Genomic DNA, 19,867 nt, shown 5'->3' with positions numbered 1-19,867 from the left:
TATGAAATTTGGGGATTTTGCAGTGAGTGAAATCATTGTCTTCAATATAGATATATACACTTAAACCATGTCTTATATTTTATGATTTTAAATTTAATTTTCCGTATCTTCTTCTTCTTCTTCTTCATCTTCTTCTTCTTCTTCTTCTTTTTTTATCATCATCATCATCATCATCATCATCATCATCATCATCATCATCATCATCATCATCATCATTTCTTCTTCTTCTTCTTCTTCTTCTTCTTCTTCTTCTTCTTCTTCTTCTTCTTCTTCTTCTTCTTCTTCTTCGTCTTCTTCTTCTTCTTCATTTTCTTCTTCTTCGTCTTCTTCTTCTTCTTCTTCTTCTTCTTCTTCTTCTTCTTCTTCTTCTTCTTCTTCTTCTTCTTCTTCTTCTTCTTCTTCTTCTTCTTCTTCTTCTTCTTTCCCCCTCATATTGTCTTCAGGTTTGAATCTCTAGTTGGTGAAGTAACGCCGTTGTCTTCCTCAGCTCTGTCAGGGACACAAACAGTTTAGTCTGCAGAGGTAGTGGTACCAGGCCAAAAATCCTTTCTTGCTATTGCATACTTTGGCAGGTTTAGAGTATATCGTGAGCATATTCTTCTCCTTCACCACAATCATACATGCCTGTTTCTCCAATGTTGAAAATTTTGTGCATATGGAATTTCAAGCGATTGTGTCCTAATCGCAGTCTAAAGATAGTGACCTGGACTTTTCTATTCAAAAGTTTGATTGGGTCACTTTTATTTTCAGCATCTAAATCACCCGGACACAACACCATTTCAATACAGTGGGTCATATTACTCCTTTTTAAATGACTGACTCTAATGTCATTTTAGGACATTCGTCTGGAATTTCAATGTATAGATGGATTGCCATTGTATTTGAGAGTTTATTTTATAACCATATATATCCCTGTCCCATTAGAAAACTTGAATTATCAGACATAGCTTCATATTATAATAAACGTCTTCGAATCCTGTCTTTGTTCAATTTATGGATCAATAGAACCATAAAAGAAACTGAAAATACAAAGGGTCTCTTGTAAAATAATCAACAATACCAAAAATAGCAAAGGGCGATAAAACTTTGATTTCATCAATATCATCGTCATCGTCGTCATCATCATCCTCATCATCATTAATATTATCAATGTCATCATCATCATCATCATCATCATCGTCTTAAATACCATCCAGAAACCTTAGTGCTATTGTATCGAGTTGCATACAAAGCGCGAACATAGCAATCCATTTCCAGTTTGTGAGTAACAGTCCAACTTTAATTTCATTCCTCAGAAACAACATTCAATACACGTCGACTAGAAAATAATAAAACAGCAATATTCACCACTTCCTTTTTTATCTCTACTAAGACTAAGTTGTTAAGGTCATATTTGCTGGATTGGAAGGTACACCAATGTGGAGAGATGTAAAAAAAAACCCCCAAAAAAACAAAAACGCTCCGAACCCCAAAACTGCAGCACCACGCATATATCTTTAACCTGACGAGGTCACTGGGTAAGAAAAAAAAACGAAGACGAAAAGTAATCATTGTGTATTATTCAAGCATTGTGACACAGAAAAAGGGGTAATTTGTTCCACATGACGTCACCAGAGGCGATTACAAAACCCAGATACAGACCTGTCAACTTGAAAATGTAAAAATTCGTAACGTTTAGGAAAATGAGAAGAAGAAGAAGAAGAAGAAGAAGAAGAAGAAGAAGAAGAAGAAGAAGAAGAAGAAGAAGAAGAAGAAGAAGATGAACATTGTCGCCATTATAGTTAAATTTAATAGTGAACGAGTTACCATACCAAGGATTTAATAACACTCTAAAATCCTGAAAATTATGTAGAGTCTGGCATCAACTTTCATTTTCAATAAGTTTTAATGACTTAGAGATGCTAATGAATTTTTGAAATTATTGTTAAAATCTCGTAATTCTACGAATTTTTCGTTATAGTAGGCAGGTCTGTAGACAGCAACTGCTAATCATGTGCACCCAAACAATTACCTCTCCCGTACATACCTGAAATTATCTTGGGCGGAGAGAGCCCTTTGAATTCCCATGGCCGTTTTGTCCACTCTGGAGCCTCCAATCCTTGGCGCATGGCGCTGACAGTAGATCTCATGGTCATCGCTGTTTGACTGGTTTGTCCAGTAATTCTTTAAGGTTACATAACCACCACATACACAACATCTACAAAAATGAAATCAATATATCAATTTTTAAGATATGAATAACACCAAAATTAATGTTCTAGAAAGTAATGAAGTATGAAGTACAACATCAGTATGGCGTTGAAAAGGGAATGACTTAAAATATGTCTCTATTTACTGTACACTTTCTTCAACCAGATGAGGCTACTTATCAGTCCCATATGGATGCAGGTTCGAATCACATCAAAGACAACTATCTATTTCTGTTTTCCCCCGGCTACACTTGAATATGGCTATAAATGTGAGAGTCCAGAAAACAAAATCAATTTTTTCGCATAGGCTTATAAACACCTCCCCCCCCCCAAAGCACACCTGCACATTCTACTACCTCATTGATTCATCTAACGTGATATGGTATTTTATGTATTCATTTAGCACATTAGGTAGATTGAGAGTTGACCATGCGTTATAGTATCAATTTCTCAAAAATTGATCATCTAGAAATACGTCAAGATGGCAGATACAAAACAAAATAACATCTCACGGACTGTGCAACCCATTTAATCTTTTTCACGGGCCTATGAGTCCGAACTGCCCATTAGAAAATTACAGAAACACTTTTCTCATGGGAACCAAACATATAAAACTTGTACTTCTGACTGCATCATAAATATAAGGAGGAATATCTCAAATGGTTGATTTATTTTTCGATCTCACACGGTGTTGTAGACAAAAACAAAAGGGATTTCAAGGAGGCTTACCACCATAACAAGGCCATTACACTACATGTAATATATAAATCTTACACTACAGTTCACCCCAAGGCTATAAGCTGTATATTAAGATAATGTGTACATGAAAACAACAATGAATATTTTACCAGATGACCCTGAATAAATCTGCTGAATAATAACCCTCTTGAAGTTGAAAAATGTTATGGTGAAATTAAAGAAATATAAGCTAAATATAAGCACTGTTTTTATATGTTATTGTATACATTTGTTGATATTGATTGCTTTTGAGAAGTTTATAAAATATAAAATGACTACAAACTTTTGGGAAACAGAAAAAAAGCCAACTCTTACCATTCACATATTATGAGATTGTTGACATCTAAAAATACCACCTTATGACAAGTGACATAAAACAACAAATTGGTCCCTTTCAGATAAATTAGCTATAGATTTTCAATTACATTTTAGCACTCAGCGCTATATTTTGATATGCAAGTGAGTCAGCTTTCTACATTCTAACAGCAAAATCGAACTAATTTTCGTTGACTAACATTAAGTGGGGACATGTGCTTCCAAGAGATCAGCCATCGACAAATGGGAAATAGAGAGAAAAAAAAGCCCCCCCCCCCCCCAAAAAAAAAAAAAACAAAACAAAAAAAACAACAACAAAAAACAAACAAACAAACAAACAAAAAACAAAAAACAAAACAAAACCAAAAAACAAAAAACAAAAACAAACAAACAACAAAGACAAACAAACAAACAAAAATTTAAAAAACCAACAACTAAAAACAAAACAAACACAAAACAAAACAAAAACAAAATAAGAATCAAGACAGGAATTTTGAGTTTGCAACCCCAAAGGTAATACTCGTGCATGGAAGTGAGCATCTAATTAAAACACTCTCTCAAATGATATTCTGCAGTACTCTGGAAAAACCCATATTTAAAAACTTGGCCAGAAAACTCTTCCTTCAAATATCGATCGATTTAAAAGACCCTCATCTTGGCAAAACCTAACACACCTGGGACTTCGCTTGACAAAAACTCTCAAACCTGGGACTTCGCTAAGATGAGGGTCATCTAAATCGATCGATATTGCCAAATTTTTAAATATGTGTTTTTCCAGAGTACGGCAGTATAATACTTACTTAAAGCATTGCTTGTGAAAGACCACATCATTTACTGGGCCAATTCTTTCCTGTTGATAGACGATCTGGTCACAGCGCTCACATTTCTTGTTTTTTGGTGGTAAAAATAGCGAGGACAATCTTCGATACCCTCTTTCTGCTGATTCCTGTTCCTCCATGACTTTTTCTCTCCAGTCTGTGACGTCAATTCTTGGTTTAAATTTGTTATGACATCACTCAATATAGTCCATCACAATTGTACAGTTTATTCCTGAACCACCAAATACCTGGAAAAGTAACAAGAATTTTGGACATGAAGAACACATTTTAAATACTGGGACTTTTTGTTGTTGTTTTGTTTGTTTTAAGGGTTTTAGGGCGCTTGCAACGCATTAAGGTCATATCTAGCGCCAGGAAAAAGGAAGAAAATGGGATAGTAACAAGTTCTAGAATTACGACTTTTTTTCTTACGGTGTCGAGTCGTAATATACTTCAGACCAAGAAAGAAAAGACTGACAACGACCCGAACAGGTGGGCGTGGCAGCTCTTTCAATTTGTAAAATTATATTCTCGCCATTGTCAAGCCCAGAACCACATCTGTCTCATACAGTTCGTTGGGTTCATAATACTAATTATAATCTTATGTAATTCATATTGAGTTAGTATAAAAAAGTCTCATAATAGAATAGATTTTATTGCCAGGTTTTTATGGCTAATTCCCGCGCTTTATATAAAGTACGAAGATAAAATTGATATTCATGATAAACTGCCATGTATAAAACTTAGATTTTGAATAAATCTCACCAGTTAAGGATTTGTAATAAGTACAAAGCGTCAATAAATAATCGACAACTTTCCTCAAGCAACCATAATAAAGCAGTCTGCATATCGCAGTAATAAATCTGTACTTGATGGAAACCTACACGCACAATCATATTGTTTAAAAGAAACATCAAGATACAATATGAGTTGTTATCTGTAGTATGATTCTAATATTTACTAAATATGATATGCTGAATCGAAAGAGAACAAATAAGCAGTAAGTTAGGCCAACGTAAACATACAAGTTGATAGGATTCCGTTAGGACCGGAAATTTACGACATTAGTCTCCATTGAGTTTGAGTTGTAGGCAATACCACTTTCTGTATTGAAAATATGTTTACATAAAATCTAACAGTTGCAGAAATAATAATATAAGGCTAAATTATTCTGAAAATCAGGCTCCGAATAATTCGCGTTTGTTCACACCAGCGCAATAATTTGCTCTGGTCTAAAAATAGATAGACTGTAACTTTTGAAAATTTAGAAATTTTACTTTTGTTCCATAAAATATCCATATCTAGACATTATTTGATGCATGATCGAGTATTTATGAATATGTGTTTCTTTCGCCACCTAACAGCCAAATTTTAAAGGTTATTTTTTTCTATTAATTTACATTGAAACGTGAGCTGTCAAGACAGGAACATGTGGTTTGCCATCGTGCTTCTCGACCTTTGTTTACGTTGGGGCACCTAACTTTACTGCTCTATAGTACAATTTAAATAATGGCCTCTTTGTTCTTGTTTTGAAGAAAAGAGTTATTCGCTAAAACTCTCTACATATCGCTAGATAAATCGGGTTCTTTTGAAGTACATCAAGGTCAAAGTCAATGTCATCTACTCGTGTATTCGTAAAAATTATTGCAAAACAGTAAGTTGGTGACTGTTTTCTCTATTTGCATTCTTCTCTTTTAGATTCACTTTGATAACAAAGGCTAATTCAAACCTAGTTTCATAACCTTTTTGCTCTTATTCTGCTTTACAATCAATGGCCTACTATACGCTTGACTGTGTCTTTATGGTATTATTATTATAATATATGTGGGGACAAGTGCTTCCAAGAGATCAGCTATTGACAAATGGGAAATAGAGAGAAAAAAGCTCCCCCCCCCCCCATCACACACAACACACAACACACACACACAATATATATATATATATATATATATATATATATATATATATATATATGGATGCATGTTAAAGATGCTGCTAAGTATTTGTTTCGTTGATTTGAAGGATTGCTTCAATAACTTACAAAAAATAATAGTTTCTGTAATCTATGAATTGATTGCTTGTTTCATTCACTGCATCAAAAAATAGATAATAAAACAATTTAATTGTAATCAAAAGAGGAGTATCATTTTTGATTTACGATAGAGAATGTAATTAATACAAATAATACCGTTAAAAAACCCTTCTCTACTTTCCATCACGTGCATGGCGAGAGTGATGAGAAATTACTGAACAATAACGTAGGTGCAATGAAAGTTTGAATCAAACAACCGTCAAATTATTTATACATATCTGCACATTCAGGCTCAACAACCATAGTCACAAAACCATTTTCAAAGTTTTGAGTGTAAGAATCAACAATTTCAGCACATGAAGACGATCTGTATATATTATCCCCTTCAGAAATACTGTCAATCCCTCACACAAGAGACATCCCTTAACCTAACCTTAAATATTTAATTTTACCATCGGCTATGAATAAAACATTATTTTCATTTTTTGGGACGAAAGGCTTTTAAGGATATCAAACATTACTTTACCATAAAAAACATTAAGACACATTTACTCTCTTCTCTCTCATTCTTCTTTCTAGTCCATGCTGTCAGCATTCGATACTGCATGATTATCCTCCCATCCCTGTCTGCTTTCAAACAGCCTGATGTAGGTTGGTGAAGCCTTCATGTCTAGAGTGTTTTTTGTTCCCGCGCGTTACAGTTTTCCAACTGCCAGGTATTCATTTACACCGAATAATAAGGAAGCGTCACAACCCCAAATCCATGAAAAAAAAATATCACAAACATGAATATAACAGCTTAAAAAAAGCCCCTCTTCAGCCATAAGAAAAAAATTAAAACTAAATATACCACATTAAATCCAAATAGACAGCGGAAAAGTCTTAGTAAAGTGATATATTATTAACTTTTTAAATATCTTTCTTATCAATTGCGGTGCGGCTATGTGGTCTTGTGCAATGACATTCGCTTTCGGATCGGAAGGAGGTCGTGGGTTCGAGCCTCGCTCGGCGCATTGTTGAGTCCCTGGAGAAGGCTCTTTCCTCACATTCTCTCACCGTACTCAGGTGTAAAATGAGTACCTGGCCGTTAACAACGTTGTCCCTGTCAGAAAAAATTTGGTAATATCGCCTAACAGGCATCGATCTCGTTCTACAGTGTTGCTGTTGGTCAGGTGTCCTTTGTAAAACGCTTTGAGCACGTTTAGAGGATATTGCGCTACATAAAAGCTCGTTTAATTGAAGAAGGAGTTTAAGTCCGAAACGATCCGTCTTCGGTGTTTTGTTATTTGTTTTGAAGCTATTATATTCATTTTTGTACATTCCATTTTTACTGTCCACGGCTTCTATGATATCTTTGTATTACATTTGAAAAATATCACAGTTTGTTGTTCTCTAGATTTGAATCCACATCAGTGAACATCAAGTATATTCTGTAGTTTACTCACAAAAAATATTTTCCTTATTTTGGAAAGACAACTTTTACTAAGTAGATCGACAGATTACGATGACCCAACGGGAGACTTTTAAGTTATCACTCTCTGTTGTGCAATGTGGTAACAATCACAGGTGGGTACATGAGAAGTAAATTTCTAAGTAAAGAAATGAATAAATGGGAGATTATCACGCAAATTATGAACAATTGAACAGTGAATGACAAGAATATGTTTATTCCTAGACAAAAAGTCAGTTTTCAAACAAACCCTCTCCCTCAAACAAAAAAAATCAAATAAACAAATAACACTCCCAAAACAAATAAAAAAACAAAACAAAACCCCAAAAAACAACAACCAAAAAACCCCCGAAAATACCAAAAACAAAAGAACCTTCTCCGCCAAACAAACAAACAAAAAATACCAAACAAAAAATCAAAACAAAACAAACATAAAAAAAGAACACATCCCCCAATCCAATATCTTTTGTTTACAATAGATGTATGTATCAACCTAATTAAAAAATTCTCTCATAACATCAATGCAACAAGGAGTAGCAATGCTTTTATATGAAGTATTCCCAGTAATTTGTAAATGTATAAAGAAAGGCTTTACCAACATAGGCGACTTAATAAATACTAACTGCATGACATCTTAGTTACGATAATGAACCTTTATCAATAATGCTATCCGCTGGGTGTGGTTCCATTGCTAATCTGAGGCAGGCAAGAATCAATCTCCACAGATATTAGCATTCAATGGCCGTCACAAAATTGATTTAACCTATGTTTAAAAAAATACACCTGTCTTTACTTTACAATAGAGATAGTCGTCGAGGTTACAACGCATTTTAAATGTTCCTCTCTGTCTTAAACTTTTCGTCACATTCAATTCATTGTTCCCCGTAAATCTTCAATAATGATTATGATATACCAAATCATTAAAATCGAAATGTCAGTTCAGTGCTGTATATACTTAATATATAAAACACATTTTTGAATTGATAAGACGATAAGATATCTCCTGTGTGTGCATATAAATTTGCTTTGGAAGATTTAAAGATGATCCACAACAAAGGAAGGCTGAATTTTATCAGGAAAACGGAGGGATGTGATGTTTTCCTTTTGCATTTAATTCTGCTTAGATTATCATTGGATTATATACCACTGTTAGATACAACTCGCCCCCCCCCCCCACCTCCCTCCCCAAACAAACCAAAAAAAACCCCAACAACCCCCCCCCCCCCCCCCCACAAACTTGAGATTTTATAAAGTGCAATATCCACTAATCGTGCTCTAAGTGCTTTACAAGGGGTCCCTAGGTAACAACAACAAATCTGGTCAACAGATACACAAGCCCATATTTCCCTTTTTTCTTTTATATAAAAAGATCCTGTTTTTTATACGGCAATATCCACTAAATGTACCCAAAAAGCTAAAAGTGGTCTCAAGCCAACAGCAACGTGAGAAATGATGTTTGTGAGGCGTCATTACATTTTTTTTTTCGATAGAAACATTACTGTTAGCGGTAGGTACTCATTTTACACTTAAGTGCTTGAAAGAGTGGGAGTTACGAGCATTTTCCAAGGACTCAACAGTGTGTTACCTGCATTGGGACTCGAGCCTGGGACCTAAAGATCCAGGGGCGAATGCTGTACCACAAGACCACAGTGCAAAGGAAAGTGTTATATTGATAAATTTTTCTTGAGGATGTCAAAACAAGCTTACAAAACTAACACGATGTCGTGTGTTATTATAGTATGTACTATCAACTGAGATAGAAAGAAGAAAGCAAAATCGTGACATCAATACCAAAGACCAGTGCGTTCTATCTCTCTTGTCGGAGGACCTCAAGCCCTTGAATCATTCATGCGAACGAAAGCGTGTAACTGCTTCTACTTACTGCTCTAGTCTGGGTACACAATAAGCTGTTGGTACGTAATCACTGAGGCGTAGTCGTAGACGTATCCAGCCTTAAAAAAAGCTTTATTGACTCACGACTTTCATTGTAACGTTCTGGCACTATGATAATCCACACAATATGATAGAAACACCGATAAAATATTTAAAAGTTATTCTTCTGATATATAAACATTATGTTGTGCTTTTGCCAGGAACTACCGTAGATATACACCGAGATACATTTCTGATTTGAAAAGAAAAAAAAGTATGACTAGTCATTGTACAATCAAGCTGTTGCACACACGAGTAGTGCGATATAAAATCAAAATAATACAATGCAATAGGTCAAGATGCCACAGTTGTTTTTATTGGATGAATTATTGTTATGATGCGAGTGTGAAAAGTCGTACCTTTTTATTTATTTAGAATATTTTCAATAACGATCGATTTATCAATAAACCAATAGATAACTAATTTAAAAAATAAATCGTATAAAGTAAACTAGTAATAGCAAAATAGGAAAGCAATTTCTGTCTGATGATGTTTATTTCTTAATTTTTCATATCTGCAGTATTCATAATTTGTAGTTATGAATTCAAGGTCTATAGCATTATAATGTATTCTGACAAAGGCAATAAACTGAAGTATCATCCGTTCTATAGCGTTCGAAGCTTCTCTTTTGCTTAATTTTCAAATTATATTTCTGAAAATATAATTTCAAGTGATGTTTAAATGTGATACTTACTGACAACGCATTCATGCTATCCAAACTATTATCTCTACGGAACGATTTTAGATCCTATTCTTGATCAGACAAAGCACTGACACGGCACATTGAGTATGTTTTATATTATTCTAATCATTCATTCAGCCTTGACGACACACATTCATTACAATAAATAATATCCATTAATGTTCACTGATGTGCCACACTTTATGGTCGTATTTCTTTCTATGTTTTAGTGTGTACTAAAATAATCAACATCCAAGGATGCAAGTACACATCGTTATTATTTTAAAAGGTTCTATCTGAGATATTTGTGCATAGCACTTGGCATTTCATTATAAATGGAACTTTAAAAATATCAGAAAGATCAAACTTTTTTTTCTCTAAAGATCTTTGTCACGAAAATGTAATGCCTTATGGTGTATTCCTTTCTCTATTCCTTCATTCTTTCGATCATTTAATTCATTTCCACCAACCGTGTCATTGGACTTTTCAACTTAGTCTGCCTTTAATATTTCCCCAACACAATGATGAATTCTCGTTTTATTCTCCTATCTGTCGATCCATGGAATGTCTAGGCCAGTTATCTGTATCAAAAGTTAAGTGGAATATCCATCTGACGTTTATCTTCATATATTTCAATTATTATCCTACGTTGTGGGAGAAAGTTACCACTGTAATGCGCCCTGGTATCGCCTTCATTTTCTTGTCTGGAAAAATGTCAAAATCAGTCTCTAAATCTAGTAGATTATGATAGTAATATAAATAGTTTTCTCATTTTTCTGACCAGCGTCATAGGCGTAAAGTTAGCTTGGTGAAATATATAATGCATGTCCAAAGAGTAAAGGATATCTGCATCTATGACAAAATCTATCGATGCGTGTAATGAAAGAGGTCCATTGTCTCATTTAGATAATTGCACCGTGTCTTGTGCTATCGTCTTCATGTAAAATGTAGACAATCTCAGCAGGTGTGCAACATTATATTAAGTAATTGAGGGTTACAATTTGCCAGCAAGCAGTTGTAATGACAAAACAACAACAATACAAACGGCATGTCAAATCCTAGCAAAAAGAATCAAATAAAGAAGAACCCGTGAGTATGTTTAAATGCTTAAATCGTCTGGGCGAGAATGTCCTGTATTGTGTCACATATTATTATATCCTAGATGTGTTTCGTTGGTCAATCCTATTTAATCATGATTCAGTGTTACGGTAGTAGATCTTTTAGAAATGAAATAATGTATAGATCGCAATGATTCTAAATGATCACGATACACAACATCTTTGAATGAATACCACCACAGTTCTGCAATACACTGGGTGTACATATTTGCAGGTCTAATATTACTTATGGGCTTATTTTAACATTCTTATAATGGACACTATTTTTATTTGCTTTGGGACGACTTGTACATATTATCTATATATGAAAGTCAATTTGGGAGTAATTCGATTGCAACATTGAATCCATAAGAATTTGGGTTATCGGACTTGTCAATAAATACATGGCGGGTGCACACTATCAAACGCCACTTTATAATGATATTATAAATGTAAGGGCAATTAAAGGATATGCGAAGGAAATTAACCCGTCCTGCATATTTTGTACATTTCCCCTCTTTATTTATTACACATAAATTGGCATTGGACATTTACATTCTTCCAATATCCGTGCAAAGTGACAGTATGTGAGATTTCTATAATTCCCTCTGGACTGTTGTAACACTGCCTGATGATACTGAAAGAAAGTATTTTTAAAATACCTGCCGCCCTACATAATGGTGTTGCAAATTTACCAGGGTGGAAGCTTATAATATCTGTTTTTCTAATAAATTTGTCACTGAATGCCCGGCCTTTCATTTCTCATATATTCCATTTTGTCATGACTGACAAATGTGTTGTCAAAGCTTTAATCATCATTATTATGTTTTATATTTCAGCCAGTCAATCAAGCAGCTAACATGTGTGACGATGTAAGATATAACGAGGCGTTGATTGCGTTTACATTGATTTTCATTTATCCACATGGCAGATATATTCCGGTGCTATTTTTTCATGATGTGACGTCGAGAAATGTATAGATTGCTGGGCATGCAGGTTGATAATTTTGAAAATATCAACATATTCCAAGGAAACAAGAACTAGATGTGTGATAACGGTCAGGTATTGTTTTCATATGATAGCACGTGTTGATTTTATTTCTTATTGAAACGTATTTAAGGGAGTGGCAGAGATACATTTTGATATTTGAATATGAGTAAATGGTTTTATGGTTTTTAAAAGCATATATTAAATTTCCCCTAAACTCGGCATTATTTGAGAAAAGAAGCTTCTTTCTTTACTTTGAAAGGTCATTGGCATATGCTCCTCCTCACGAAACCAAGAACTCTTTCTTCCAATACATTTTCTATATTATAATGATTTCTAAATGTGGCATGTCAAGCTTGGTTGTATAACAAGGTAGCTTGTTTGATTTGTGTGTTCCAATAAGTTCAACTTGAACTATCGAAGAAATAAGATGGACCCAAACTTATGAAGAGTTCTCAAACATGAGATTTCTTTGACTACCAAAAGAAAAAGGACAGACGGGATTCGTCAACTTATTCTATTTACACGGTGATCCATGATTAGATCACTGATAAATGTTAACTGAAGAGGGAGACTATGGTGACTGTAGAACACCTATCCATGATATAAATAGATTCACAGCAAGCACGAGGTGAGCGTCATAAAATCGATATTGGTGGGTTTTTCAAGGGGCATTTTATTTCATCGTCACTGGATTACATGCTGGCTCCACATGCTGGGCGAGGCGAGTGAAGGAAAAGTAAAAACGCATTTAATTGTAAAGGCCGTGGTGAGGAACATAATATAAACTTCAAAAACCCAGAATATATTACACAATCATTGCTGACTGGACAATGAGGACAAAACAAAATTCGACTACAATTGGAATCGATCTTGGTCCCTTTCCGGGAGAAGAGAGTGATGTATCAACTGAGATATCGGGAACCCCAAATATAAAAAAAATTATAGATTATTTTGCGTTTTGGTTCACCGTTGTTTTGATGGGCAAAATCAAGTTAACGTTTTCTGGCCAGAATGAAGAAAATGTGCTTTGTGAGAAAACGATAGGGTCCCGGATGGGAGAAGCTAAGTAACATGATGCTGTAGAGATATGATACGCATAGGTTGAGTTTCAATCAAATTAAGTTCAATGACATCAGATAATGTTGAATCGAGTATTGCACGTATTAACTTTTCACCTTTTGGCTGGCAAAAGAAAAATAACACCAGGAGGTGACACGAATGTTACAGAAGTGTCAAAACAACAAAAACAGAAAACAAAATAAAAGACAGCTATTATAAAACGCTTGAGTCATCCTAGCGATAAGCCAGAGTTACTTATCATTATGTAACAAAATGGCACCCCCCCCCCCCCCCAACCCCTTATCAATACTGTAACAATTTTCCCCTGTGTAACCTACAACTAAATCTTAGACTAAATACATAACCGTGACATGCCATATCGCTCTATGTAGACTCCCATATGCCCTATGCACGTTATTGATCCATGTTTGTTCTTTGATAATGTAACTCTTTGGCCGCAACCAGCTATCAGGGAACTTTTGCAGTCAGAGTGGTCCCTCCGGTATTAAAGTTATGTCGGTGTGTTTAGGTTTGGATGTTGGGAAAGGTTTGGGTGATTGCCCCAGGTCAAATACACAGTTTGCGTGATGATGAGCGATTTATTTGTGATCGATACACGTGATCTATCCTACGAAACTGCACCACGACCACCACTACTACTACTACTACTACTACTACTACTACTACTACTACTACTACTCCTACTACTACTACTACTACTACTACTACTACTACTACTATTACTACTACTACTACTACTACTACTAACATGACTCCTAATACTACTACTACTACCACTACTATACTACAACTACTACTACTACCACTACTACTACTACAAATACTACTACTACTACTACTACTACTACTACTACAACTACAACTACTACTACTACAACTACTACTACTACTACAAGTACTACTACTACTACTACTACTACTACTACTACTACTACTACTACTACTACTACTACTACTACTACTACTACTACTTCTACCACTAATACTACTACTACTTCAACTACTACCACCACCACTATTACTAGGTACTGTCAATGCGAAAGGTCAGTTTTTAATTCACTCTTTCTTATTATTTTCTATAAATATATCTAGAATAATTTGTGTCTCTAAACCTATCATCTATCTGCTTCAAAACGAAAAGTTGCTAATCCATATTAATTTGTTTTAAATTTCCCTTTCAAAAACCTAATATGACTCGACGTACGGGAAATCCACGAGTAATCCATAACTGGGAACCAACAATTAATTGTAATCTTCCATAGCTCTGACGGATAAGCCTTTGAATGTTAGATCACAACATTATTGGGGTATTGAACCAAGGTAGCATATGGCAAAATGTCGGATTAGAAATACAAAAACAATTTTAGATATCGACTATCTGAACTTGTAACCGAAGATGAGCAGAAAAAACAACATCAAAGTGAGCTAGTTGAATCTTAAGATTTGGTTGTATCAAAACAAGATGACTTAATCATTTTAAAGGAGATTTACTGTGTCCAACACGGAGCACATAAAACAGAGTGTGTGCTTCGGAGTCATTCTGAGCACTTATATTGATTTTTGAAACAGATTATGCATTTATATATGTCTATCGATGGTTCTATACTAAAGGGAAACTAACCTATCTAACGAGTGACGACTTCATGTTTGAATTGTGCAATAGTTGCGTTCATATTGGATTCCCTTTGTAAAGTTTGATATTGACAATGAAAAAGAAACAACGCCGGGGAAGGGACCATTTACACACCCCCCCCCCCTCCTCAAGAAAAAACCCCCAAAAAACAAACAAAACAAAACCAAATTAAAAAGAAAAAAGAAAAAAACAAAACAAAACAAAAAAAAACAGAACAAAACAAAACAATTTTTACTCTGGATCACAATGTTCATCTTTAAAACGATAAATTTACAAGAATTGTGAACAGTTCGTAACTTGCCAAGATCGCTGCGTTTGCTCCTTTCCGAAGATCAAGAAAGTAGAATAAATGACAACACATTAATCTTTGAAACGTTGGTACAAATAACGAAGCCGCTTGGAGTTAATTGGAGTCATAAATCAATGAAAACAAAGAGACAGAGATTGACATGATAATGTAATCTAATCAATGCATATTCATTAAAATGCAGTCGAATTAATGGGTCATGGTGTGCTCTGTAGAACATCTCACTAATACTCCAAATAGGCTAGGTGGCTGAGAGGTCAAGGCCATACATCGTGACTCGGAAAGATCCGGGTTAGAGCCCCGCTTATGACACTTTCAAATATTTTTTCTACTACTACTACTACTACTACTACTACTATTACTACTACTACTACTACTACTACTACTACTACTACTACTACTACTACTACTACTACTACTTGGGCAAGGTCATTAATAAGGACAGCAATAATGATTCCTATTGACATCAGACGAGGAATGGCGTAATTTTGAAAGGCGGGGGATTATACCAATAAACACAATTTCGACCTCAATTTACGATTTTTCCCGCACCCCCATCTTTCTTGCGTAAAACATCTAGAATAATTATATCTTACTATTACACGATCGATTACGTTGTTTCATCTCAACCAAAACATCAAAGAGGGACCAAATCCACAGTTTCAATTAAAAAGTACGTATGCAACAAAAAATCAATCAACAGTGAATTGCTGCACAAACAAGTGAGTCCATAAGCTGTTGACAATGGATATTCGTTTATGTTTTTATATTTTGATATTTTTGTGCCAGCAATCTTTCAAACATTTCATAGAAACTAACTATGATAATCGATACGTTTTAAGACTGGGTCTCTATTCACATCGTCATCACGCTGGATTTGAACATATCATACTTTTAATAAAATTGAGACCTATTTCCGGCTTGATGTAGAAAGCTGGAACGATTTTTTTTAAATCAGCTTTTCTCCTTATTTGTATATCATTTCTTAGAATCACATGAAAGCAAGTTTGCCTTCAAGTTGAGGAAGGGCCATATATAGCATTGTGTGTTGAAAATTTATTTAGCTCAATTAAAAAAACCCACAAAGTAAATGTTCTCCTAGACAAACATTAATCACAAGATTATCCTTCTAATACTTTATCCTCAAAGCAAGATATAATGCGTTGAATATATACCCGAAAGAAGACATGGATGTATCAATGTATCTAAAAGCTCAATTAACATTGGGAATCACGCAGAACAAGGGAGTTGCTTTGAAGATAACATCGAAGGAAACACCAGTGCGACGTGCACTTATTTGCAGGTCGGATAACCCAATTCATTATGGGCTCATTGTTGTAATGGAAATCTCAAAAAAAGGACGTACAATATTGTCCATTATTACAATGTTAAAGTATGCCCATAATCGGGTTCAGATGTCAGATCTGCATGTATGTACACGTCGTACCAGAGATATTCAATTTCTTGAAACAACCAATTACATTGTGATCTTTAATATTATGTCTTTTGTTTTAGAGAATAAAAAATGGTAAAAATGTTGCGAATTGAAGCTCGAAGGAATAGCTAAATAACAATAGATAATGAAATGATAGCTTCAATGAAAAGATATGCACATTGCATATTGTTATTTGATACATCGTACACGTAAAAGGATACACCCATTATAAGAAAGACGAGCTGCAATTGCGTCAACTTTGACAGAATTTTCTGATTTACGATCTTTAGTTATCCACGCAAAAAGACGTTTGCGAACATATTTTAAAATATTAATTTATGATTAGACCCGACAATTATTTATTATAAAAACAAACAAACAAACCTGTTTTATTGTGTATCTAAATATTTCATGTATCGAGATGTACAGCCAAATAATCGCTATATTGGTAATTAGATAGAATACAGAGTAGACAAAAGATGACAGTCGAAAGCCATGTTCACAGAAAGAGAAAATATAAATCGCGGTAGTAAAATATGAAAGACAAACTATCTAGCATTAAACATTGGTAAGAAAAAAAATCCAGTTTACCTTCAGCAAACAACACCTTTCGTAGTAGGTTAACGGGCCAGAGACAGAACTAAGGGCTACTTAGTTTCTTGAGAAATAAAATACTCCCCGAGAGGATATTATGCAATCATTCAGTAAAAACGTATTGTGGGCGGTGAAATATAATATGTGATATGCCATCTGTTTTCCAAAAAGTAGATTTTGATGGAACCAAAACCTTTGATGACCGACAGACATATTCAAAACAGACAATTTGAGCAGAAAACAAGCTGCGTGTCTTAGTTTTATTTTTGATGTACATTTTATAACATTTGCATTGGGTTTTTTTCTAAGCCTAATATTGTGTTTTAAATGTTGGTACTATAATAATATGTATCCGTCTAAATCTACGTGCACTTATATACGTATATACCACTACTACTACTACTACTACTACTACTACTACTACTACTACTACTGCTACTACTACTGCTCCTACTACTACTGCTACTACTACTACTCCTACTACTACTCCTACTACTACTACTCCTACTACTACTCCTACTACTACTCCTACTACTACTACTACTACTACTACTACTACTACTACTACTACTACTACTACTACTACTACTACTACTACTACTACTACTATTACTAAAACTAATAATAATAATTACAATAATATTGTCAAATGTTTTTGTAAAGCGCATAGAGCTCATGTTGCACGAGATATAGACTGTCTCGTAAATGTACATATATTACTATTATTACTATATTCTCTCTCTCTCTCTCTCTCTCTCTCTCTCTCTCTCTCTCCTATTATTAGTTTAGTTTAACAACTGGCAGGATCGAACCAAACTCAGTACTCTAGGACCTTTTACAATATTTAGAAACTGTCTTTAATATTATGCCCAAGAAAATATTATTGCAAACAGATCTTATATAGAAAATGCCACATCAGAAAGGTTAGATTCTATTTCGTAAGAAATTAAAGTACCTGCTCTTTTGTTCATGAAAGGACGGAGATGTAATTTAGTAAAGAAAACAATAATCAAGAAAATATAATATTATGTTTAACCGGTTAACTGCCTTACTCTGGAAAAACTCGGATTTAAAAATTTGCCGAGAAAAATCGTCCTTCAAATACCGATCGATATAATTAATGATCCTCATCTTCGCAAAAAACCCCAAAGCTGGACTTCGCGAACAAAAGATTCAGTACAAGCAATGCTTTCGTGGACATATTTTGTTTTGATTCTGTAGATAAATTAAATACTGGAAAGCAAATGTTGCTTATGAAACTCTGCGTTTTGTTCCTTTAAGTTGACAACAATTAATTGCAAGGAAACATGTTATACCGTAAATGAATAACGAATAACACACGCACACACACATACACACACACGCGCGCGCACACACAAACAAACACACACACACACACACACACACACAGAGAGAGAGAGAGAGAGCGAGAGAGAGAAAGAAAGATAGATAGACAGATAGGTAGATAAATAGATATATAGATAGAGAGATATAGATATATAGATAGATAGATAGAGAGAGAGAAAGAAAGAAAGATATATATATATATATATATATATATATATATATATATATATATATATATATATATATATAGAGAGAGAGAGAGAGAGAGAGAGAGAGAGAGAGAGAGAGAGAGAGAGGAAAACCCTCAGGAAAATTAAAGGTCATGGTTTGAACAACAAAGTTAAAATGTGTTCCATTTCACATGTGATTTGAGTACTGGAAATCAAACTGGTGCCTCCTCATTTTACAAAAACAACGCGAATGGCATTGTGATGCACTCACCTTTCAAGTTTGAAGTCCAATTGACTATAATTAACTATCACCCCTTATTCACACAATCGCAATTCGTTAGGCACATCGGTCATACTTCACCATCAAAGATCAAATAGGAACTTATTCATCCGAGAAAAAAAGTAATTTCCAGAAGAAGAATATATTGAATTGGTGTCACACAATTAGATTATTTTATAAGAAAATCTAACTTTTCTTCCCTGACATATTACACTATAACAGATTATTAGCGTGAGTTTCACAGTAAACACTAAACACGTTGGGATTGGGACGGCTTATCCGAAACGCACCCTTCAACACAGTGACAGGAAATATTGTCGCCTCTCAAGCAAGGTAGACGTGCAACCACCCACCACACCTGAGTGAGAGAGAGCTTTATGTAAGCCTCACAAACCGACCGCCGTTTAAAAAGCAACTTGCTACTGCTACTGCTTCTACTGCTTTATTATTGTAGAGTAATGGTGGTGGTGGTGGTGGTGGTGGCAGTGGCGACTGTTGTTGTCACCTTTGTTGTTGTGTCGTCTCGGTACAGCAATTTTCAATCTGGAAAGATTAATGGCAGAAGCAACTGCTATGGCAGCGACATGTTGGTTAATGGCCAATCCTTGTCGAGAGAAGGACGACTTATTCGATTTAATATTTGTATTTTTACTTAGGCTATGTAGTTTAGTAAAATGCACATCAGTTGCGGTTGTAAAAACAATTAAGGAATAGGAATAATTATCACACAAACCGACGTGTAGCAACAGCCATTGATAGTTTGTTGGATCGAATGTAG

General features: G+C 34.7%; 1 protein-coding gene across 1 annotated transcript in view; it reads right to left on the bottom strand.

Moving 5' to 3' along the window:
* LOC144962871 (hillarin-like) overlaps positions 1 to 19,395 on the bottom strand; it is a 56,824-nt gene extending 37,429 nt beyond the window's left edge. Inside the window, exons 1-3 of the mRNA XM_078896230.1 lie at positions 19,081 to 19,395; positions 4,043 to 4,308; positions 2,027 to 2,197 (exon numbers count right to left, since the gene is read on the bottom strand). Coding sequence (XP_078752356.1) covers positions 2,027 to 2,197; positions 4,043 to 4,200 — 329 coding nt within the window. The 5' untranslated portion in view covers positions 4,201 to 4,308; positions 19,081 to 19,395. The remainder of the gene's footprint in view (positions 1 to 2,026; positions 2,198 to 4,042; positions 4,309 to 19,080) is intronic.
* Positions 19,396 to 19,867: the final 472 nt, after the last annotated feature.

This window comes from Berghia stephanieae, chromosome 1 (genome assembly GCF_034508935.2).
Source record: "Berghia stephanieae isolate SIO BIC M18660-M18661 chromosome 1, UCSD_Bste_1.3, whole genome shotgun sequence".
NCBI classification, from domain to species: domain Eukaryota; kingdom Metazoa; phylum Mollusca; class Gastropoda; order Nudibranchia; family Aeolidiidae; genus Berghia; species Berghia stephanieae.
The sequence above is the reverse complement of the archived record's forward strand: the minus strand, read 5'-3'. Positions and strand labels throughout refer to the sequence as shown.